The 24,680-nt window shown below is 45.6% G+C and overlaps 2 protein-coding genes across 2 annotated transcripts in view; both read left to right on the top strand.

Annotated features, from left to right (window-relative positions):
- The window catches only part of ALDH1A3 (aldehyde dehydrogenase 1 family member A3), a 29,629-nt gene extending 27,317 nt beyond the window's left edge, over nucleotides 1–2,312 (top strand). The window contains exons 12-13 of the mRNA XM_082198581.1: nucleotides 251–325; nucleotides 755–2,312. Coding sequence (XP_082054707.1) covers nucleotides 251–325; nucleotides 755–827 — 148 coding nt within the window. The 3' untranslated portion in view covers nucleotides 828–2,312. The remainder of the gene's footprint in view (nucleotides 1–250; nucleotides 326–754) is intronic.
- Nucleotides 2,313–5,222: 2,910 nt separating this feature from the next.
- LRRK1 (leucine rich repeat kinase 1) overlaps nucleotides 5,223–24,680 on the top strand; it is a 101,882-nt gene continuing 82,424 nt past the window's right edge. The window contains exons 1-2 of the mRNA XM_082198222.1: nucleotides 5,223–5,380; nucleotides 22,608–22,819. Coding sequence (XP_082054348.1) covers nucleotides 22,753–22,819 — 67 coding nt within the window. The 5' untranslated portion in view covers nucleotides 5,223–5,380; nucleotides 22,608–22,752. The remainder of the gene's footprint in view (nucleotides 5,381–22,607; nucleotides 22,820–24,680) is intronic.

Genomic DNA, 24,680 nt, shown 5'->3' with positions numbered 1-24,680 from the left:
CAGGTTCGACCTCCGTATGGGACAGCTGCATATTCCTGCATTGCAGGGGACTGGACTAAATGATCCTCAATGATCCTTCCAACTCTTTTAATTCTAAGAAATGTCTTGCAGGCTTGGTTTACCACCCCTGCCTCACAGGGGTCTGCACTCACTGAGCTGATGTATCAAGGTGCTTGGGGAATCTGAAATGTAATGTATGTTGCTAAGATCTTTGCTTCTTAACGGGGCTGGCTTTCTTCCCCTCCAATAGGATCAACTGCTACAATTCCCTTTTTGCACAAGCTCCCTTTGGCGGCTTTAAAATGTCAGGAAACGGGAGAGAATTGTAAGTATAGTTTCATTTTTTTTTAAAGGGGCCTTTTCATTTATTCATTTCTGAAGCCAGCTTGGGGGAAGCCTTAACTGTTGAAAAGCTATCCTTTAAATATATCTATATTTCTTTTTCATTCATTACATACATCTCAGTTTCTTAATATTTATTATATATTCCTCCCTCCCTCCCTCCCCTCCAGGGCTTCCCCCAACTTCCTCTTCTGGTTTGTTTCTCTTTTCACCCACTTTGCAATCTCCTAACAGAAAAAAGTTATTAATAACATTTCAAGCCTAAAAACATAAAAATAAAAGTAGATACGCTATATTTCACTATTTTCTAAACATTTTCTAATACTAATAATGTGAATGTTTATTTAAATAACTGTTGAAGAGCTATCCTAATGCTTTAAATTTACAGCATGGTATCTCTCTCTTCTTGCAGAGGTGAATACGCTCTGACTGAATACACAGAGGTGAAAACAGTCACCATTAAACTGTCGCAGAAGACTCACTGAGTGAGGAATGCCACGAGACCTAAAACTCTGACACTCTGAATGTTAATGTATAGTGGGGGGGGGAGGGTTGCTTAAATCTCGCCGGGGGGGGGGAGGAAAGTAGCTAAACTCTTTAAAAGCAAACCATCTATATAACATGTTCAGGTTCTTTAAAATTCCAACCACTTTGTTTAGACATTTGTTTCAGGCCAAAACGGAGGCTCTTAAAAACTGCCTGCTGAAGAGTCACAAAATAATGAATGTTGATACGCGTGAGCGAGCCCTGCCCTACTGGCACCACATGCGCTTCAGTAGCAACTAGAGACGCAATAAAAGGCCTTGCAGTCAGAAGCAATCCCTTCAAATCACACACAGCACTTTGTCCAAATTCTGCATCTTTGACATGTGCTCGGGGGCGGCTGTGGTTGTGTGCATGGGATGTGCGTGTTAGTTGATTCACCAGCATGGCTCCTCATAGGACCCTCTCTTCTGATTATTGTTGTTGTTGTTGTAAGAAAATGGATATAGGGCACACAGGACACACTTATATGCCCAAGGAACTCGCAGCTTACAGTGATTTCGCTTACGCGATTGCAACTTTATGCAGCTGGCGGGAAAATAAACAAATGGATAGCCCCGAAAAGTGCTTTATAAGCCACTCTGCCTTGCTTCCCAGCCTCTGGGAAGGTTGTGTGTGAGAGCTCTGGGATGCTCCGAACAGGGATGGTTCCACAGGGAGCAGGTCAGGGGGGTTCCTGACATTATGCAATTATGTGGGGACCTCCAGAACCAAACCCTCACGCAATCTGCAAATTACCTATGCACCCTGTTCCCTAGCGCAGCACCTACAGAGTCACAGGTCCCTGGTGTTTAATGCTGCATATAAAACAGTGGAGCAAGAAAATTTTCAGAACAAGGTGTTGAGGGGAAGGAATAAAAAGATTGGGCTGCCCCCACAGTGCCTCTGCCCCAGGAACCGGCGGCCTTGGACCCCACACTGTATATTTCCCTCGTCACTTGTGGGAAAAGTCAGCTCAGAATTTCCTCCTCAGGAGATGGGGCTGGTTTTTGGTGGGTCCTTCCTCAGGCGGTTTGAGAAGAGTTTGAGGATAAAATAGCCAGGCTTCAGCTGAAGTTTCGGCCTACGTGACAAATCCATAATTTCTGACCCGCTCATTTTGATGGACCACGTGCCTAAAGTGTGCATAAAATTAGAGGCCTTATTTGCATTTTTTACAGAGCTTCTGTAGTCGGGTCATTTTTTATTTTTTAAAAAACCCTCTCCTTCCCCTCTGCTAACCCTGTGCACTGTATTGTGTGTGTGTTTGTGTGGAGCAAATGAGTGCAGATTCTGAATTTTGCAGCTCCTCAATGTTGGGATAACAAGCAAACTGAGGCTGCTGCCCTTGTATAGTTCTCTCCAATTTTTGCAAGGGGTTGCACAAGAGAATATACCACTGGATCCAGGCATGGCTGATCTTCTAGGCGGAATGGAGCATCCCCCCCCCCACAAAACTGCAAACAGACTCTACCTGCTTGTCTTACTGACAAGCAGCCCAAGGGAGAGAGATGTAAACTGGCTATCAACTTCCTCCTCCTCGGTCTCGGTGTTGCCCCCTTGTGGAACTTGGCAAGGGTGAGGATGTTGACAAAATTAGACTCGCTTGGCTCTAGCTCCCCCTACTGTTGGGCTCCTTGTCTTCTGCCCTACCAGCCCCAATGAGCACCAACCATTACTGACTGGATCAAGTAAAACTGGTGTGGAAACTTTGGCTTGCAGACCTCATCCTTTGACTCATGAGATCCTTTTGGCCAAGCCACGCCTACTTGCACTGCATCAGAGGCGGTACATGACATCAGGTGTGGGCTAGATAAAGATTTGGCTCTGGTATTTGGTAATCGCAGAGTGCTTGGCTGGTTGTCAGGGGTTGTGGGGTGCTTTGCAAGGGGCATCCCAAGACCCTGAGAATCAGCTGGTTGTGAAAGGAAAAGAGAGGCAAACAGTAAAACAAGGCTACAGGGGGAGAATTTTGATTCAGTTTTTCGTTTAAAGGTGAAGGTCCTAATTTGCACTTTCTGGAACCATACAAGAGCCGAAACAGGCCTCCTATGAAATTTGCCAGTTCTCCAAGTTTTGGGATGCAGTTCTCAAGCAAAGGAATGTTTACAAAAATGCATCTGTTTGTGAAAATAGAGTATGAAAATGTATTATGTTAAGGGGGATTGCTTGCAAAAATGTGTGCGTTAGTCAAAGCTGCAAAATGTATTTTATTTTGGAGAAAGCTGCATAAAAATGCCGATGCTGATGAATTTTAATGAGGATTAAGGCGAAAACAACCCACCACAAATTACTGCAGAAAAGTGGAGAACTGAACTGGAAATTTGGAAAATGAGAAATGGAACAGTCAGTCCCTTACTTCAGCAATTATTAGTTGACCTGTCTGCTTCTTCTGAGTTTAAATCACTACAATCATCATGCCATTTGAGATTCTATTTTCTAGTGGCTGAGAATATATAATATATATTCATTCCAGATCAAGTTTTTTGTCTTGTAACTACTTACTGTAACAGGGTTTCAAAAAGAAATTGTATACACTGAATTTTTCTACATTGGATTATTAAAAGCATCATTAGGCACTAATTGTAAAGTACAATCCAGTAGAGCCTTTATATTCTTCCATTGCATGTTAGTGCTTTTTTTTGTATGAAATATTACTTTAAATGTTTAAATATATAAATATATATATTTATAAATTAGAATGCAATTAATCTAATGTATTTTTAATTACCATTTGTACATGGAAATGCCTTTTTTAAAAAAAGGGGGTTCTCTTTCTTGTAATATTAGCTCTATAATTAAAATCTTATAATTTTGTGATATGGCTCAGAGTTATCTGTATGAGAGATGATTTCCATAATGTTGAAACAGTTGAGCAAAATTTAGATTCTGGTGCCGGGTAAGGATGCCTGAACAATTTGATCTTTTCAAACTGATCTGCACCTCATAAGGACATAAACTTAAAACTTGTTTGCAACCAAAGGGAAAACAAAACAGTGGTTTAGGACACTTCATGGAAAATGCAAAAAGTATGGATTGGGAATGCCTTGTGTAAAACCTGATTTTGAGGCATTTCAATTGAAGCAGCTCTTAAAGCTGGTCTGAAATTCACTGAGATACCTTGGGAGCAGGAATTAAAAACTGGGAAACCTGTTATATTGGGGTTCAGGATGAGATACTATGGAAAGCATGGCTGGCATGTATTTTAGACCACCCAGGGGTCAGCTACAGCGCCAAGAATAGGCAATACAAAACAATGGGCAAGAGCACAAATAGTCAGGGTGTGGGGACATCCTCCCAAGGGGTGCCCAATTACTGAGGAAAGTTTAAAGAAACAACTTAAGGTTTAAACTAACTGGTTCCAAATATGACAAATTTGTTTGCTTGCATAACAAAAAAGGGGCTCCGATCCCAAATGATGTTGGAAGCTTTAGGAATTAGATCTAAGATGGAGATAAAAGGCAAAGCTTCTCTACTTTGTAGGTCCCATTTGGAGTAGAGTGGGAAGGGACCACGAGGGGTCATCTAGTCCAACCCCCTGCAATACAAGAATCTTTTCCCCAACGTGGGGCTCAAACTCATGAGATTATTCACAGGGTTGTAGGGAGGTGAAGCACTGCCAGATACTTATTGACCATTTGTCCCAATTTTCTTTGCGGGGAAGTTAGACAAATGCAAATGTTATCCCCCATTTTCCAGCACGTCTGCCTTGAGGTCTGTTTGCAAACAAAACAATCTAGCATTGTATCAATCTTATGAAATTTAAAAACAAATTCCTCCCCACTTTCCTTATCGCAACAGGCAGGGGGTGGCTTTGTAGCGCAAGGACCCCAAACACCTTTCAGCGCACAACCGGCATTTATTTGAACGGCATCCAAAACCGGCAACAGTCTGGAAGGGATCTACACACATATAAAAAAGAAAAGCGGCGAAAATGCTTTTAAAAAACAAAAACACACGTTTTGAAAAATACATTGAATTTGGCATGGCTCACTGTCGCCATCTAGTGTCACATTTGTAATATTGCACTTCGCAAAACATTTGAAAACGTTTCGTTTGCACCTGTGTAGCTGAGGGAAGCGGGGAGATATCAGAGTGCTTGGAAAGCGCCCCTTCCCGCCCATTTGCAGAAAAGTACCCGCCACTTAAAAGGGCCTTTGGGGCACAAATACAGCGAGGACTGTGAGCAGATTCGGAACTAGCCGCTGCAACCCCGCAGGCAGCTGCTGCTGCAGTCTCGCCCTGCAAGACCGGGCTGCGCTTTCGCTTCCTCTAGAGCGCGCTCCCCGCTCCTCCCCGCTGCCCGGCGCGCCGCCGCAGGAGCCTCGGAGAGAGCAAAGACCCGCCTCGCCGCCTCCCTGCCCTGCCCACGCCCAGCGCCGATCGAGGAAGTTGCGACCGCCGCTAAGTCCGGAGCCTGGAGAAGGAGGAACCCTCTACCCTCGCCGGTTAGAAGCAGATGCGCTTTTACGCGTGCGAGGAGAAGGGCAGGGGGCTGCTTTCCCCAGGATAGCAGGTACGGACGCTCAGCGCCTCAAGTCCTCTCTCTCCACCCACCCACCCTTTTTAATTTTTAGGTTGCTCCATCCTACCTCGTCGCCCCCCTCTCATTCAAGCAGAGCTGCACCGTGCAGAAAACCCAGAACTACCAAAAGAGGGGCGATGGAAGAGTCATTAAGAACGCGCTGCAAAGTTCATGGCAACTCTCTTTGCTCCCAGCAAAGCGTGCCTGGCGTTACAGCTTTATTACGGAGGGACGCTGCTTATTTATTTATTTATTTATTTATTTGCTTGTTTGCTTGCTTGCAAGGGGTTCCAGGATAGGATTATGTTTTTTTGCATGGGCGGGATGTTTTTTTCGCTTAAAGGAGGGAGGAGGACGCGGGAAGAGTTGCTGGAATAGGGGGACAGATTGCGCACAGACCCGCAGCAAAGTCGGTGCGCGCGCGTGTTGCTGGCTGCTGTTGCTTTCTCGTAAAATAATATTTTGCTCCGGCAAGGATCGGGTTTCCTTTGGCCGTTCTTCCACCTCGGTTTCTGTAACTTCGTTGTCTCCGCCCCCTCTCTCTCCGCTTTCTTTCTTTTTCCACTTTTCCATCCAAGTTGGCTAGACGGGCGAGCTGTGTGCAACTTCTTGGAAAGTTAGGATGCTCTCCTTCTCCTCCCGCCCGCGCCCCACCCCCGCAAGCAATCTGCACCCGCGGTGGCTTTGGATTCACACAGATAAGAAGAGAGAAAATTCCCCACCCTACCCCAAATCGCTTAGATTTATTCCAGGGAAAGGCTTCATTTGTGTTTGTTCACGTCGGTCTCCCTGGACAAGTTCACGCAGGGAGAAGGCTATCAAGGCTACTAGCCATGATGGCAGTGTGATGGTGAACTGGGCAGTGCAGAAGAGGAGAGAGATGTATTGGGGCCGCTGTGAGAATAGGATGTTGGACTTCTAAGATGGGCTATTGGTCTGATCCGGAAGGCTTTTCTTAAGCTACTGTTAAAGGAACAGATAAAGGTGGATGGGGATTGCCAAGCTTCCCAGAATTGCCTTGGGAGTAAAGGTAAGGTATCTTTGCGGTGGGGGTGTTGATAAGTGCTTCATGTACAAGGTATGCTTTGTGTCTATCAACTTAGATCAGGGGTCAGCAAACTTTTTCAGCAGGGGGCCGGTCCACTGCCCCTCAGACCTTATGGGGGGCCGGACTATATTTTGAAAAAAATAAATAAATAAACGAATCCCTATTCCCCACAAATAACCCAGAGATGCATTTTAAATAAAAGCACACATTCTACTTATGTAAAAACACCAGGCAGGCCCCACAAATAACCCAGAGATGCATTTTAAATAAAGGGACACATTCTACTCATGTAAAAACAATCTGATTCCCGGACCATCCACGGGCCGGATTTAGAAGGCGATTGGGCAGGATCCGGCCCCCGGGTGTTAGTTTTCCTACCCATGGCTTAGACTGTCAACAGCTTCCCAATTTTATTTGCATGCCTCAATTTCATGTGCTGGATTTTGCCAGTGGCTGTTTCTTTGTCTGTTTCGTGGCAAGTACTTTTATCCCAATCTTCAGTTGCGGGTGGGGGAAGACCCCAAAGTGGTTCTCAAAGTTCAGTCGTAAGACAGTGCTGTCATGTTGACATCCTAAAAGGAAAGGCACAAAAGGAAAGGGGATTTGGAGGGAAGACAAAAAAACACTCAGGCACTCAGTTGCATTTTGCATTAGCTTGTTTTTGTAGTTTTAAAATGATTGTTTTCAGAAGCTGCTGCTACTGCTGTCTTGCTGGTGTGGAAGTGAGAGGGTTTACTCAACAGGTTTGACCAGAAGTATTTTTTTAATGCCCAAATCCTTGCCTTGTGCAACCTGATCAAACTATGGATATTTGCTCAAGAATAGGCACTGCTGTGTTCAAGGGGGTTTAAAAGGTAAAGGGGCCCCTGACTATTAGGTCCAGTCATGGCCGACTCTGGGGTTGCAGCGCTCATCTCGCTTTATTGGCCAGGGGAGCCGGCGTACACCTTCTGGGTCATGTGGCCAGCATGACGAAGGCGAACCAGAGCAGGGCACGGAAACGCCATTTACCTTCCTGCAGGAGCGGTACCTATTTATCTTCTTGCACTTTGATGTGCTTTTGAACTGCTAGGTTGACAGGATCAGGGACTGAGCAACGGGAGCTCACCCCGTCGCGGGGATTTGAACCACCGACCTTCTGATCGACAAGCCCTAGGCTCTGTGGTTTAACCCACAGCGCCATCCGCGTCCCTCAAGGGGGTTTACTCCCAGGTAAATAAGTGTGCATTGGATCAAGGCCTTGATTGTGATTAAATAATGGATAAGCCACATAAGAAAAATGTAACAGTAAGTGAGCCACATTAAGTTTTGTAGATACATTAAAACAAAAATAACATGGAACATAGTATTACATTAGCATGCTGGTGGTTTTCACTTTGTTCTCTTTTTCTGTGTATGTATCCAGTGAAGAGTAGAAGAACCAAAAAGTTTCCCACTGACTTGAGACAGCCAAATAGTATACATTGTAAGCTTCTTCCTGACATCATGGATTTTTGTGTGTGCTCGGATTTGGCAGTGGAGATGGGCAAATATGTCAATTTCAGTTCCTCTGATTTTCTCATTTTCCCAATCTTAAATTCGTTTCTCTGCAAATTCACATCAGTTCACACTAAAATGCCGGTGAATTTTCTTGGGACTGTTTTTATTAAAGCAAATTCACCAGCATTTTTGTGTGAAGTTCTCCAACTAAATAATAATCACACTTTTGCAGAGCAATGGTCCGTAATATAATTCTTTGGTATGTTTCCCCACCTACAAATATTTGTATGCACACTTTACACCGGTAGGTGCACTTTTGTACTTGGCTGAAGAGCTGCGTTGCAAAATTAAGAGAAGCATGAATTTCAAAGGATGGTCGTGTTTTGGTTCTCCTACTGTTTTGGAAAGTGCAAATAATAATAAGAATAATAATAAATAAAATAAATAAATAAATAAATAAATACATACATACATACATACATTTTATTTGTACCCTGCTCTCCCCGACTGAGGCCAGGCTCAGAGTGGCTAAACATCATAAAAACCACACAATATACATTAAAACAGACACCAGTTAATTAAAATACATCTTAAAATTAATTCAGACAAGTTAAAATCTGGGCAAGTGACAATTATCAGGCTGGAAGTGAGAGTGGTTAATACTTGCCAGGACCACTGATCATACAAGGACCTGTGAGTGGGTTAGGGGCCTCCTTTGGGCTTGTTTTATACAAAGGAAAGTACCGGTAAATCAAACTGCATCATGCCCAAAGCCCTGGCGGAACAGCTCCGTCTTGCAGGTCCTGCGGAAATATGTCAAATTCTGCAGGGCCCTGGTCTCTTGTGGGAGAGCTTTCCACCAGGCTGGGGCCATGGCCGAAAAGGCCCTGGCTCTAGTCAAGGCCATTCTAATTTCCCTGGGGCCTGGGAATCATGGTCTTCTGGATCAGGCCAGAGCCTATCTGGTTCAGCATCTTGTTCTCACAGAAGCCAACCAGATGCCTGCAGGGAGCATGCAAGCCTTTAAATTCTAACAGAATCCAATGTCTCTCCCATCCTTAGACCTACTATGCTGTGTATTTTTAATCTCTTCACACATGTGGTTCCTCATCCCTGCACCGTAGTCTAAAACAGTCCTGTTCAGGAAGTGGTATATTTGCATTTTTGAAGAACTAATGCTAGGTCAAAGCGTTCAACCCAGGCTTTTTAAAAAGTAATTCTTGGGGGGTGGGGTAGAAATGTCCCAGAAAATCGGATCTGTCTTTGAAGGAGTCAGAAAGTGTGTGACCTTGGAGTGGGTTTACTTCTAAAAAATAATTTCTCCCCCTGCCCTTTTTCTTCAAGTGGGTGGAGATTTTCTGCTGCTTCAAACAGTGGTTCAATTGATCTTGTCAGCCCAGTGACATCCCCCTATTAATCCGGGCAAGATGTTCCGTGGGAATAATGGGTACTCCTGAGCTTTGCAGAAGTCCAAAAAATATTTACAAAAAACCCTAAGGGGACAACCCCCCCCCCCCACAAAACTAACCCAATGAGGACAGAGTTTCCTGAGTGTCACTTAGAGTAAAATGGAAAATGTGCACACGGAATGGAGTATTTTGGAGAGGGAATGTCCAGCTGACCACTGGCACCCCAAAAAGGAAAAGTCCTGCTATAAGACCAGGATATACTGCAACATTTTGTTGCCGTACCCACTTGTCCTTTCTAACTTTGATGTGGGCTGTCATGGAAGTCAGTCTTGTGGCTATTGAAAAGAACAAGGACCTTTACTTTCTGGCTCATGGAAGCTACAATACTTCTTCTAAAATGGTAATGGCTGTTATTATTATTTTGTTGCAACGCCTTGTTTTTTGCTTTCCCCAAAATGAAAAAAACAAACAAACCCCATGCCAAGGGTTTTAAGATAAGCCATAGGTGGAGCTTACGATTGTGAGAGGCGGAAGGAATGTTTGAAAACTGTTTGCCAACTGTGAGGCTTTTAGTACCAGGCTGAATCTCCTATTTATTGCAAAATGGGACTGACCTTAAGGTTATTGGTGCCCACTCTTTTTATACTCTTTATATTACATAGGATAATGAGCTGATTATGTCTGTTACCTGTTTTTCTATTTACAGGTAGGTAGCCGTGTTGGTTTGCCGTAGTCAAAACAAAATTAAAAAATTCCTTCCCATAGCACCTTAGAGACCAACTAAGTCTACTAGAAGACATCTGAAGGCAGCCCTGTTTAGGGAAGCTTTTAATGTTTGATGTATCACAGTATTTTAATATTCTTTTTGAAGCCGCCCAGAGTGGCTGGGGTATAAATAATAAATTATTATTATTATTATTTATTATTATTATTATTATTAAGTTAGTTATTGTTATGAGCTTTCGTGTGTGAAGCAGTGTGCATGCACACAAAAGCTCATACCAATAACTAACTTAGTTGGTCTCTAAGGTGCTGCTGGAAGGAATTTTTTTATTCTGTTTTTCTATGTTTACTGTACATTCATTTCCAGTAAAAGAGCAGTTTTCCCAAACTTGTTATAACCTACCAAGGCTAAGCTATGTAATCATTGTATCAGGAGGAGTCATAGCATTGTAGAGTCAGAAGAGGCCCCTGAGGGTTTTCTAGTCCAGCCTCCTACATTGCAAGAACCTGGTTTGAAACTCCCTGTGCAGCAATTCAGCAAGGCTTTTGCTCTCAGCTTTGGCCGTCTGTCTGAATTTTGGGGAATGCTAAAACTGGCCTGCCATCCAGGGCCAGTGTAAGGATTGTTGTTGGCGTTCGCATGCATCTGTCTCGGAGTGTGCCTCTGGGGGTGAAGTCAAACTGCTGTGTTAGCAGCACCAAAATGACATCCCCGGGGCACAAGCTTGGGCAGCATATCTGGAGGTCATGGGCTGCCCACATGACAAGACTCCCCCCCCCTCCTCACCCTCCCTGATGTGGTCCAAAGGAAAGCAGAGCAATATGCTGGACACCAGCATGGCTGCAGGAGTTGCCGGAAGGAGCCGTACAAGGCGCCATCCATCCGTCTTAGCAACCCCGCTCTGGATTTGTGTTTACAGTGGTGCCCCGCAAGACGAATGCCTCGCAAGACGGAAAACTCACTAGACGAAAGAGTTTTCCGTTTTGGAGGTGCTTCGCAAAACGAATCTCCTATGGGCTTGCTTCGCAAGACGAAAATGTCTTGCGAGTTCCTGCGGGTTTTTTTCCCTTAACCCCCCCCTTTTTCTAAGCCGCTAAGCCGCTTATCAGATGATCCGATAAGCCTAAAAGCCGCTAATAGCACTAATCCGCTAATCCGTCAATGGGCTTGCTTTGCAAGACGAAAAAACCGCTAGACGAAGAGAATCACAGAACGGATTCTTTTCGTCTTGCGAGGCACCACTGTACTCCTTAACCTTCTCTTCTCCCAAAGATATCCCTCAAGCCAGTGGAGGTTTAGGATCAGAGTTTTCCTTCTCTTAGATCAGCCTTTCTCAACCTGTTGAAGAAGAAGAAGAAGAGTTTGGATTTGATATCCCGCCTTTCACTCCCTTTAAGGAGTCTCAAAGCGGCTAACATTCTCCTTTCCCTTCCTCCCCCACAACAAACACTCTGTGAGGTGAGTGGGGCTGAGAGACTTCACAGAAGAGTGACTGGCCCAAGGTCACCCAGCAGCTGCATGTGGAGGAGCGGAGACGCGAACCCGGTCTCCCAGATTGCGAGACTACCGCTCTTAACCACTACACCACACTGGCTCTTGGTGCCCAGAAGTTGTTGAACTACAACTCCCATCATCCCTAGCTAGCAAGGCCAGAGCTCAGGGGTGATGGGAGTTGTAGTCCAACAACATCTGGGGACCCACAGGTTGAGAACCGCTGTCCTAGGTGGACTACCTTCCCAGGTTGACAAGCCCCACCTGCCCCTTATTTCTCTCTATACCACATGCAGAAACCGCTTTCTTGACTGTTGGTCTCGTCCGCTCAATTCTCCAGAGTCTGTCTTCGCAGGCAGGGGAAGTCTCTAACTCATTGAGTGTTTGAGACCCATCAGCTACCCTCACCTGGTTTAGCACTAATATTATCACCATTGTTATTTGTTAGACTTGTTTGCATCCCAGAAAGGTCACTTCAGTGTTGGGAGCCCTTGGCCCTCAATATGTTACAGTGGTGCCCCGCAAGACGAAATTAATTCGTTCCGCAATTTTTGCTGTCTAGCGAATTTTTCTTCTTGCGAAGCACGGTTTAAACCGTTTAACAAAGTCGCAAGACGTTTTCGTCTTGCGAAGCAAACCCATAGGGGAATTCGTCTTGCGAGGCAAATCGCGAATGAAAAAACCTTTCGTCTAGCGAGTTTTTTGTCTTGCGAGGCATTCGTCTTGCGGGGCACCACTGTACTGAACTACATCTCCCATCATCCCTGGCCACTGGCCTTGCTTGCTGGGGCTGATGGGAGTTGTAGTTCAGCAACATCTGGAAGGCCACAGGCTCTCATCTCCTGAACTATATATGCTAAATTTTGTTAGATCCAGAAGTAACAGGCATTTTAAGCTCAACCTGAAGCAAGAGAATTAAAAGCAAGAGAACAAGTTATCAGGTAATTGGACTCTCTTGTCTGTGATTATGGATGAATTACCTTGTAGTGGGATTAGGGTTGGCAGTTTCCCCCTTCCCCTGTGCCTTCAGGAATAGTTTTGACATGTATTAATTAAGCACCTGAAGGTCCCTCCCACTTCCCAAATCACTTTATCTCCTTGTTAGTAGGGATGAGGGAGAAAGTTGTTCAATTTGCATTTTAATATGAACCCACCGGTTTTGCACTTCCTGCAGCAATGCATGAACTGAAACACAGCTTTCCTTTGAAGTTCACACTTCTCCAAATTTTGTGATGCGGTTCTTCAACCCACACATGTGCGCGAAAATGTATATGTTATTCAGTCTAATGTACAAAATGCATTCTTATCGGGGGGAATTGTTTGGGGAAATGCGCATATACACACACACACACACACATATACACACACACACACACACACACAGTGGTGCCTCTGGTTGCGAACGGGATCCGTTCCGGAGGCCCGTTCGCAACATGAAAAGCCTGCAACCTGAAGCGCTGTATCTGCGCAGTTGTGCAGTGCGATTTGTCGCTTGTGCTCATGCGCAAAGCATGATTTAGCGCTTCTGCGCATGCGCGAGCGACGAAACCCGGAAATAATCCTTTCCGGTACTTCCGGATTGCCAGGGGAAGCAAACTGAAAAAAAGTAACATGAAGCAAATGTAACATGAGGTATGACTGTGTGTGTGTGTGTGTGTGTGTATACACACAGTGGTGCCTCACAAGACGAAATTAATCCGTTCCGCGAGTCTCTTCGTCTAGCGGTTTTTTCGTCTTGTGAAGCAACCCTATTAGCGGATTAGCGCTATTAGCGGTTTAGCGGCTATTAAAGGCTTAGCGGCTATTAAAGGATTAGCGGATTAGCGGCTAAAAGGCTATTAGCGGCTTAGAAAAGGGGGGGGAGCGAAAAAAAATCGGAACACTTGCAAGACGTTTTCGTCTTGCAAAGCAAGCCCATAGGGAAAATCGTCTTGTGAAGCAGCTCAAAAACGGAAAACCCTTTCGTCTAGCGGGTTTTCCGTCTTGCGAGGCATTCGTCTTGCGGGGCACCACTGTATATGCACAAGGTTGTCAACACATTGCAGTTTGTGTGACTGCCAGTAGATGGCCATGCCAACTTTAGCACAATGACAGAACAACAGACAGGTAGGTAAGTGAGCAGGTAGCCTACTGCAGACAAGGCAACGTTTACATTTGTTGCTCCACCCACTTTTGCTTCTAGCCCCACCCACTACTGACATGTGGCTGCCTGAAGGCTACGCAGAGGGGAAGGAGCCAGAAATTCAACAGGTGCAGTATTTTCTTGCACGGAGATGCAATGATGGGGGGTGGATGTGCATGGATTTCTGCTGAATGTGTGGCTGTTTTCAAAACCAAAAACAAAGGTGCCCCCTTAGATTAAACCTTGTCTTTCACCCCACCTCTTTTTGCACCCCCCCCCAAGGAATGGTAGCCAATTGAAGCTGCCCTTTGCCCACACAATCTGGATTTCCCCACTTCCCCTCTCTGCCATCTGTCTTGCTACTTCCTGCTACGCTTTTCAGCTGGGCTTGTGGTTGCCGTGGAAGAGCCAGACAGATGCAGGTTGCAGGTTGCTCCAGCACCTCGGAGATCGTCCTTTGACCTCTGCACAGCTTCTTTTCTGTCTTTTCTCCTGCTTCCCAGAATATGTGATGTGAACTTTAGCAGTGCAAATGCTGAAATATGGAGGAGAGCTATACAGTCGTACCTCGGAAGTCGAACAGAATCCGTTCTGGAAGTCCGTTCAACTTCTGAAACATTCAGTTTCCAAAGCGTGGCTTCTGACTGACTGCAGGAAGCTCCTTCAGCCAATCGGAAGCCCTGTCGGATGTTCAGCTTCCAAAAGAATGTTTGAAAACTGGAACAATCACTTCCAGTTTTCAATCATTTGGGAGCCAGAATGTTCAATTCCCAAGGCATTCGGGAGCCGAGGTATGACTGTAGCTTATTTGCAGTGCTGCTGCTTTACATACCAGAGGTCCCAGGTTCAACCCCCAATTTCTCCAGGTAGGACTGGGAGCGCCCCTGCCTGAAACACTGGAGAGCAGCTGCCAGTCAGTGCAGACAATACTGAACTAGATGGGCTAACAATCTGAACAATAGGCAGCCTTGTACTAGATCAGACCATTGAGCCATCCAGCCCAGTACCCCCTACAGTGTCTGGCAGTGTTTCTCCAGGGTTTCAGAATGGTGTCGCTGTATAAGGCAGATTTGTCGGTTCCCACTATGGCTTTGGGTGACCCAGTTTCACACCTGCACACTCCCCATTGGATGCCTGCGACATCAGGTGACAACTTGCCTATGCACCCAGCTAAAGAGATCTTAGTTGGTTTTCTGTGAATATGAGGAGACACGGTACAGTAGTTCTAAATAAAGAAAGCGTCTGTTTTTTATATGCTGCACACTGTGCAGGAGCAGATAGGGTCTTAAAAAAGAATTTCCAGAGAGGGAGCCATGTGAGTCTGCTTGTCACATTAGTAAAACACATTTTATTATGGCATGATACGTATTTGTAAGAGGGACGCGGGTGGCGCTGTGGGTTAAACCACACAGCCTAGGGCTTGCCGATCAGAAGGTCAGCGGTTCAAATCCCCGTGATGGGGTGAGCTCCCATTGCTTGGTCCCTGCTCCTGCCAACCTAGCAGTTCAAAAGCACGTCAAAGTGCAAGTAGATAAATAGGTACCACTCCAGCAGGAAGGTAAACGGCATTTCCGTGCGCTGCTGTAGTTCGCCACAAGCGGCTTAGTCATGCTGGCCACATGACCCGGAAGCTGTACGCCAGCTCCCTCGGCCAGTAAAGTGAGATGAGCACTGCAACCCCAGAGTCGGCCACGACTGGACCTAGTGGTCAGGGGTCCCTTTACCTTTACCTTGAAGTATTTGTGAGCTACGGCCTACTTCACTAGATGCACAGAGTGTCACTCTCAGTTGTCAGGTGTATATACACACACACACACGTAAAGAGCTGTGCCCTTCTTGCTCTGCTCACTAAGCCCCCCCCCCCGCAATTCCCCCCCCACATTTACCCTCCAGAGCTTCTCCTTCCCACCCCATGCAACTACTAAGCTCACTTTCCCCTTTTTCCAGTCCACTTCCTCATGGAAATCCAGGATTGTGATGCTGTGGCACTACAGATGAGGGCTGAGTGATGACAGCCTTACGTTTTTATGTATATAGGAAGATAAAGGGGGAGGGGAGGAAATGCAAAGGCCGGAGTTGAATGGCAATAGAATGCAAAAATACAGTCTGTGACAATTAGGTTCAATCAGGGGTAGCCAATGGGGTTGCTGGAGTCCCATTGGTTCAAACTGGCCAGGGTTGATGAGTGTTGAGGTCCATCAGAGTCTGGAAGGTGCTACATTGGCTGCAAATGGATGCAAAATGACCACAGCAGCAGTAACTTTTCTTTAAAAAAAGGAAGTTTATTGAGCAACAAAAACAGGCAATACACACAAAGAGAAAAACAAGCATATGAACAACAAAACGATGTAGTTCAACATAAGGAGCTTTCAATAAGAAAGTCAAAATAAAGAATCAGGAGTGAGTGAAATAGATACAATTATAAAATTATAATGACGTATAAAAACACCACTTACATTCTTCAGCAGAAATAGGAATAAGTGAAAAGGGATTGCCTGTTGTCAGGGAACTGACATCAGAGGAAAGGGAGTTGGTAGGGCTCCCAGAGACTGGGAGAGAGTCAGCAGCCAAAGCAGGGACCAGCAGGGGGAGCGAGGGGTCTCTGGAGGAGGATCTCAGTAATGCTGAGAGAGACGCAGCAGCCAAGGCAGGAAACAGCAGGGGAGAGAAAGGGGTGAGAGACACGTCCAGCGAAAATAGCGGGGAGGTGTCAGAAGCAACTGTAGGGAGACCCATACTTCGCCGGAAGCTGCCACGTCGTGAGTCCAGGAGACGCGTTTCCGTTAAGGAGCTTCTTTGCTGGAAACGCTTCCGCAGGCAGCCACTGTCAGACACTACTAGTGACTAGAGCAGACATGTCTGAGGAGCTCTGTCACACACAGAGGTTTGTGGAGCCGCACAAACTCTGAGGGGGCACAATTTTAAGCACAAGCAGCTAATCATCCCCTGACAGCAGTCTGACAGTCTTTGTACGCTGCCTGTGCAGGAGAAAGCATCATGAGCAACCCAGCCGGAACCGGAGAGGCAGGGGTTGGAGCTGGTCCAAGCTTGGAAGAAAGGTATCAAGCTCTGGAGGTCCAACTTGCGCTGCAGATGGCGAGGCTCGAGGAGAGAAGGGCTCAGGATGCAGACAAAAAGGGGAGAACCACTCAGTTCCCCAGAAAGGTACCAGGATTGGTGCAGAAGTTTGGGGGGGACCCCAAGGATTACCATGCATTTAGGACAGAGATGCAATATGCCCTTAATGTGCAGTTTGATGAGTTCCCTGATGAGGAATCGCGAGTTGCTTTCGTAATTGGGCATCTTGAGAAGGGGGCGCGAGACTGGGTTCGACCCCTGATGGCAACGCACAATGATATCCTAAAGGACACTATGAAGTTCTTTCGTGCAATGGATATCATGTTTTCCAGCGATATTGAGGAAGGGGTGGTGCGCAGACAGCTAATGGCTTGCAAGCAGGGAAGCAGATCTGTCCGTGAGTACTGGACTGAATTTACCATGCTGATTCACAGATTGGGGTGGGATTTATCGGCGGCACCCATTCAGATGCTATTTGAAGAAGGTCTTTCTTCGGCTGTGAAAGACAAGCTGTCCCGGAGCCCCAGGGCGGTGTCTATGGATCAGCTGACCAAATCTGCGCTGACCATTGGAGCGCGCCAGGAGGCAAGAGCCTTGGAGAGGCGGGAAGGGAGAGGGGAACGTTGGAAGGAGTTCCGCATTCCAGACATTCCTGAGCCAGCTTTCCCGCCGGCAGAGCCGATGGAAATCGGAACAGCCCGCGCGCGCGCAGTTTCAAAGCCCAGTGAGGGGGCTAAGAAAGAGGGAAAAGGAGCCCGGAAATGCTATCTCTGCCAACAGCCAGGCCACTTTGCCAGAGTCTGCCCCCAGAGGAAGGAATGGCAAGGGATGGTGGGAGCTGTTGAGGGGGGAGAGCAGGGAGAAACGGAGCAGGTAAAAGCCAACGCCTGGTTGCCACCGTCAGGGCACTGCAGCCAGGCCAAAGAGCAGTGAAAGTGCCCGTGCCAGAAGCTCCTCGACCTGCTCTAGTGATTGAAGTGTCGCTAGAGCTGCAAAATGGACACCCCCTAAAAATAAAGGCGCTGTTGGACTCAGGCAGCTCCTGCAATTTTATGAGCAAGGAGTTTGCTGCTGAACACCAGATACCGACGATCCCTTTAAGCAACCCCCTTCAGGTGACCACGATCGATGGCAGGGAACTGTTGGGAGGAGGAGTCAGCTTGCAGACCGTCCCAATGATAATGAGGATGGCAAGGCACACAGAACTGATAGCGTTTAATGTGGCCACCTTGGGAGGCGCTCCCATTATTTTGGGAATGAGCTGGCTAGCCCTACATGATCCGCTGGTGGGCTGGCATCAAAGAGTGGTTTCCTTCGGTTCAGCACATTGCTTAGAACACTGCAGGGGGGGAAAGGGGTCAGCAGGGGCCCAAGCCACCCTGGCAGGGACTGAAGTAATGGAGAAGGGGAAGGTGCCACCACAGTATGCTGATCTCAGCGACGTGTTCAGCGAGAAGGAAGCTGACCAACTACCCCCGCATAGGCCCTTTGATTGCCAGATCAATTTACTCCCTGGAGCACAGCTTCCTGTAGGCAAGTTGTATGCCATGTCAGACAGGGAAATGCAGGAGTTGCGAGAGTTCATTGACAAGAACCTGAAGAGAGGCTTCATCAGAGAGTCCAAGGCAGCGGGGGGTAGCCCAGTGTTTTTTGTGGATAAAAAGCACACGGACAAGCCGAGACTTGTATGTGATTTCAGGCGGTTAAATGCAGTGACAGAGCCGGCGGCTTTTCCTATGCCCAGGATTGATGATATTTTGACCAGGGTGCGGAAAGGAAAGATTTTTACAAAGCTGGACCTAAGGGGGGCGTACAACCTGATACGTATAAGGAAAGGGGATGAATGGGAAACCACCATGTTCACCCCTTTGGGGGCATTTGAATACCTCGTTATGCCTTTTGGATTACAAACAGGCTCCGCGTGTTTTCAAGCCTTCATGAACCACGTACTGGGGCCTTTGCTCTACAAGAATTGCGTGGCCTTCCTAGATGATGTGTTGGTGTATTCGGAGAATGAGGAGCAACATGTGAGAGACGTCAGAGAAGTGTTGAGCAGGCTGCAAGCCAACAGGCTGTGGGTGAAACTGGAGAAGTGTCAGTTTCATACCAAGGAGGTGGAATTCCTGGGGTACCGCTTGTCAGACAAGGGGTTGGCCATGGACCCCGGCAAGGTTCAAGCAGTGCTGGAATGGAAAACACCCAAAACCAAGAAGGATGTGCAGAGGTTCCTAGGGTTTGGAAACTTTTATCGTAAGTTCATCCGAAACTTCGCCCACCTGACGGCGCCCATCACGGACTGTCTCAGCAGTAAAAAGAAGTTTGTTTGGACGGCGGAGGCGGAGCGAGCGTTTGAGGAACTGAAAAGGGCCTTCGCCTCTGATGAACAACTTCTGCATGTGGATTTACAAAAAAAGCTGAGGGTCGAAACAGACGCTTCTGACAGAGCCATAGGGGCGGTGCTTCTTCTGCAGCCGGGGAAGGAGGAGTCAGAGTGGCGACCGTGTGCCTTCTTTTCGCGAAAGCTGAACAAATCCGAGAGGAACTACACGGTGTACGACCGGGAACTTCTTGCGATTCATGAGGCTTTCCGGAGATGGAGGCACCTGCTAATTGGTGCACAACATAAGGTGCAAGTGTGCACGGACCATAAGAATCTAGAGTATTGGAGAACTGCGCGAGTGCTCAACCAACGGCAGTTGAGATGGGCCCAGGAGTTCTCCAAATTTAACTTTGAGATTTGTTACGTGCCAGGCCCATGCAGAGAACGTGTCCACGGGGATGAGCCCCTTTTTGGCTAATCACGGGTGTCATCCCCGAGCCTTCCCAGGGGGGGAAGGGGAGAACTGGAGCGTTCCAGCTGCAGAACAGTTCGTTGAAGAAATGGAAGCGATCCATCGCCAGCTCCAACTTAACTTAAACAGGGCTAAGGAGGAATATAAGAGGCAGGCAGACAAAACCAGAAGGGAAGGGGAAAGCATTAGGGTGGGGGACCAGGTGTGGCTGTCCACCCAAGGGTTACCATTCAAAGGGGGTTGTAAGAAGTTAAGACCCAAAAGGCTGGGCCCATTTGAAGTCACGCAGCAGGTCAACCCAGTGGCTTTCAGACTCCGGTTACCGAACCACATGAAGCTGCACCCAGTGTTCCACAGGTCGTTGCTGTCACCGTATAAAGGGGACAGAGAAGGGAGGGTCAATAGGGGACCAGCTATGGAGGAAAAAGAACACAGCTACTATGTAGCGGAGATTCTCGATTCCAGGTGGAAGGGAGATCAAGTAGAGTATTTGGTAATGTGGGAAGGGGAGCCGGAGTCGGAAAACACCTGGGTCATGGCAGAGGATGTAGATGACGAGGTTTTGATAGAAACTTTTCATCAGAGATTCCCTCGTAAACCTCAGCCAGTGGCGAGGTTCCGGAGGGAATACTTCGCCACCACCGACGAAGAAGAAGAGTTGGAGGGGTTCTCTGATTCCGAGGCGGAGGAGGATTCAGCGAGCCGGAACGAAGACCGATGGAGGGAAATGTTCGAGACGTCTGAAGATGAAGAGGATTCTTTTCGGGGTTTTAGCTCCTCACCGCCCAGAGGAGAGAGTAGGGGCGGGGGGGAAGGGGGCCCTGGAGGGGAGGTGGATGTCAGGGAACTGACATCAGAGGAAAGGGAGTTGGTAGGGCTCCCAGAGACTGGGAGAGAGTCAGCAGCCAAAGCAGGGACCAGCAGGGGGAGCGAGGGGTCTCTGGAGGAGGATCTCAGTAATGCTGAGAGAGACGCAGCAGCCAAGGCAGGAAACAGCAGGGGAGAGAAAGGGGTGAGAGACACGTCCAGCGAAAATAGCGGGGAGGTGTCAGAAGCAACTGTAGGGAGACCCATACTTCGCCGGAAGCTGCCACATCGTGAGTCCAGGAGACGCGTTTCCGTTAAGGAGCTTCTTTGCTGGAAACGCTTCCGCAGGCAGCCACTGTCAGACACTACTAGTGACTAGAGCAGACATGTCTGAGGAGCTCTGTCACACACAGAGGTTTGTGGAGCCGCACAAACTCTGAGGGGGCACAATTTTAAGCACAAGCAGCTAATCATCCCCTGACACCTGTGAATGGCAGATGAAGTTGATGGACTATATGGAATTGGCGGAAATGACTGGCAGAACCCGAGACCAGGGAGAAGAGTCGGTGGAAGAAGATTGGAAAAAATTTAAAGATTATTTACAGAAATACTGTAAAATCAATGAATGTTAGAAAAATGTTGGAATGAAGTTACATGGCTTTAGTAGAAATGTTATAAGGAATTAAGTATAAATAGACTAATAGAGTATTAAAGGAAAAATAAGGTTAGAATGAGTTAAGATAATGATAGGATAGAAAACAGAGGAAGATGGAAAGGAATTGCTGAAATAATTAACAGAAGTGGAATACATAAAGGGAGGTGTGAGGAGGTCTTGGAAATAAGTGAATGAAAGATGGGATAATGAAATTGTTTGATTTATTTTATTGTTTTTGTTTTGTTAGTTTAATGTATTGTATTGTATTGTATCGGTTTTTTTTTAGTGTTTAAATTGTTTGGAAAAGTAATAAACATTATTTTTAAAAAAGAAAAGAAAAGGGATTGCCTGTATTTATAGATGCTACAAAATAAAATCACATCTCAAAGGCAGCCCATGTGACAACAGCAGTAACTGGTGATACTGTAAACATAGAATTGTAGTGTTAGAAGGAACCCTGGGGATCATCTAGTCCAACCCCCTTCAGTGCAGGAATATAGAGTTGTCCCTTACAGGGATCGAACCTGCAACCTTGGCATTATTAGCACCACGCTCTATCCAAGTGAGCCATCCATCTTGGCATCTGAGTAAAGTATAAGTGTAGCAAAATGAGCACAAGGGTCCTTCACACTATTTGTGATTGGTGATATCACCCGTTGGCAGCAGTGAATATATTAACATCTGCCATAGAACAGTAAACCATTGCCTCTGTTCACACCCAGATGAATAGAGTTGAACTTTTTGATAAGCTACCATTTATGAGCTTTATCTGGAGCGTCTTTGTTCTTTTTTCCAGGATATGCACCTTAAGATAACAGGAAGGAATGGCTGTCTTAAAGTGATCTTTGCCCTCTGTGGGGGTTTTTTTTAATAGTCAATATTAAATACAGCTTTAACATGTTCTGGCCAATTAACTGGGGCACCTTTTTTCATTGTACAGCATGCTTTTTAATTGATCAAATGTCACAACCCTGATTCTAAATGGACTCCTAAATTCCTCCTCCATCTCTAAATAGGGAATTACTAGGTAAGGCTTTCCCTTCTGAACACATTATCTGCAAAACTTTATTCCAACATTGGGAAAGAAGCTTCATTTACTGTAGCCAGAGATTCTAACCTCCAGTTACCCTTCCATTTGCTTCCTCATAGCTCATTTTTGCTTCTTTCTTTGGGTTATTTAAAGCCTGCCCAGTCTCAAAGTTCTTTCCCACCCTTTCAATACATATAGGCAGTGCTTTTTTGGGGGGAGGGATTCAGGGCTACGCATACCCCTAAACATTTTGTGAATCTAAGTTTGGCCTCATTGAGGGGCAGTATTTCAATATGAGTAGGAAGATGAGAGTACCCCTAAACAGTCTTTTTATAGAAAAAAGCACTGCATATATGCACCATAAAAATAGAATAAAAATTAGACAAGAATGTAGAGCGTGAAACTCCAGGGAACCTGTTGCTGCAATGTATTAAAGCTTCTGCGTAAGGAAGTTATTTATAACTGTTTTTAAGTGATGTATGGAACAAAGAATCCTGAGGGACAGGAGAAAACGTGGTGTTTTTAATTCCTGACCCGCTGGAAGGATTAATTCAGATTTTTTTCCCCTTTTTCCTTTTTAAAGAAAAACAACTCTCTTCCAAGCTACATAACGAGGATTTCCCAAGTCTCCAAGCTGGACACTCGCCTTTGAGTTTCGACAACTTCATTTTTGGATATTAAATGTATCAGAAAGTAGATTTCTCAAAACGCCCGAGCAGCAGCCCAGAATGTACTGGTGCGTGGGAACAGAGGACTCTGAGGACGACAGCAAGAGAGACATGGCGGCACAACACGGTAAATGAAACACCTTTCCTTTTATATATATATATATAATTTTTATTGGTTTTTCACAGTTTTTATGAACACAAACATTACACAATACAAACAAACAAACAAGTATAATTTCAAATCCTTTTTTCTTAAACCTTACTTCACCGACTTCCCCATACCTCCCCTTTCTGCAGCCCAATTTCCAAATTTGTTTCAGCAAATCCTACCCTTGATTTTATCAAATTTTCCCTTATTCTTTTCTTTTACTTAATCTTTTACCGCTGTAATCCCCTATTTTCCAAAACCTCAACATTTTTGCATTCCTTAATTTTACAATGTTTCTTAAGATAAATTTTAAATTTCTTCCAGTCTTCATCCGCCGTCTCTTTCCCCTGGTCACGGATTCTGCCAGTCATTTCAGCCAATCCCATGTAGTCCATCACCTTCATCTGCCATTCTTCCAGAGTGGGTAGATCCTATGTCTTCCAATACTTTGCAATGAGTATTCTTGCCGCTGTTGTAGCATACATAAAAAAAGTTCTGTCTTTCTTTGACACCAATTGGCTGACAATGCCCAAGAGAAAGGCCTCTGGTTTCTTAGGGAAAGTACATTTAAGTACCTTTTTCATTTCATTATATATCATTTCCCAGAAAGCCTTAATCTTCGGGCACGTCCACCAAAGGTGATAAAAAGTACCTTCAGTTTCTTTACATTTCCAACACTTATTATCAGGCAAATGGTAGATTTTTGCAAGCTTGACTGGGGTCATGTACCACCTATAGATCATTTTCATAATATTTTCCTTTAAGGCATTACATGCCGTAAATTTTATACCGGTGGTCCACAACTGTTCCCAGTCAGCAAACATAATGTTATGACCAATGTCCTGTGCCCACTTAATCATAGCTGATTTAACTGTTTCATCTTGTGTATTCCATTTCAGCAACAAGTTGGTAAATGAAACACCTTTCCTGCCTAAGGCAAATTCTGACAATTCCATGCAGTTGTATGTAAATATGTATATACTAGGGTCTTTGAAATACCAAGCCCTCATAACTCACAAACGGGATGAGATTTTAAAAAAACAAAACAATTTAAACTTAGCTTGTATCATTCAACAAGTATACAAAATATTAAGAAAATTGAATAATGGGAAATGATCCATAATGAATTGAAAAAAAATGTTTAAAAGTACTTTCCCCCAAAAAAGCCCCCAGAGTCCTTTCTGTTGGGGATAATTCAGATTGAAATTCCCAGTTGTCAAAAAAGGTTATTTATGTATGCTACTACTGCTGCCCATGTTTGGTTAGCCCCAAAATGGAAAACGAATAAGAATAAGAGAACAAGAAGAACATACATTTTAAAAAGATTGGAAAAGTTTATTGAATATATGGGAAATAACTGTGTACAGCTGAAAACGCTGGCAGCATTAAGATATATTCAACAGTGTAAGTAAGTTTTGATGGATGCAATAATGGAATACTGAATGGTATAGTTTTTATAAAATATGCAGGGATGTGTATGATATGTAAAATGAGCCATGGAAAGAGTGGAAGGCAAGACCTTGATATCTTAAGGAAGTAAAATGAATATTTTAAATTGTAAAACAAAAAATGTAATTAAAAAATTATATACAGTAGAAAATTGGATGACACATGGTAAAAAAAATAAAATGGATCCCTTGATATGTAATGACCCAGCTTCATCATCAGTCTCCTCTTCCACAACCCTTGGGGTGAGGTCTTTCACCGCTGTCAGTCTCCGGCTCTGGAGACTGCTGACAAAACCACAGTGGAGAATAGAAGCGGAGGAGGCAGCCCCGTCTGGCTCTCTGCCCTTCCTTCCAGTCTCATGTCACCGCCCCCCTCCAAAGAAACCCATAGG

This window comes from Podarcis vaucheri (genome assembly GCF_965113315.1).
Source record: "Podarcis vaucheri genome assembly, chromosome: 14".
NCBI lineage: Eukaryota > Metazoa > Chordata > Lepidosauria > Squamata > Lacertidae > Podarcis > Podarcis vaucheri.
This window is presented reverse-complemented; position numbering and strand designations above follow the sequence as displayed.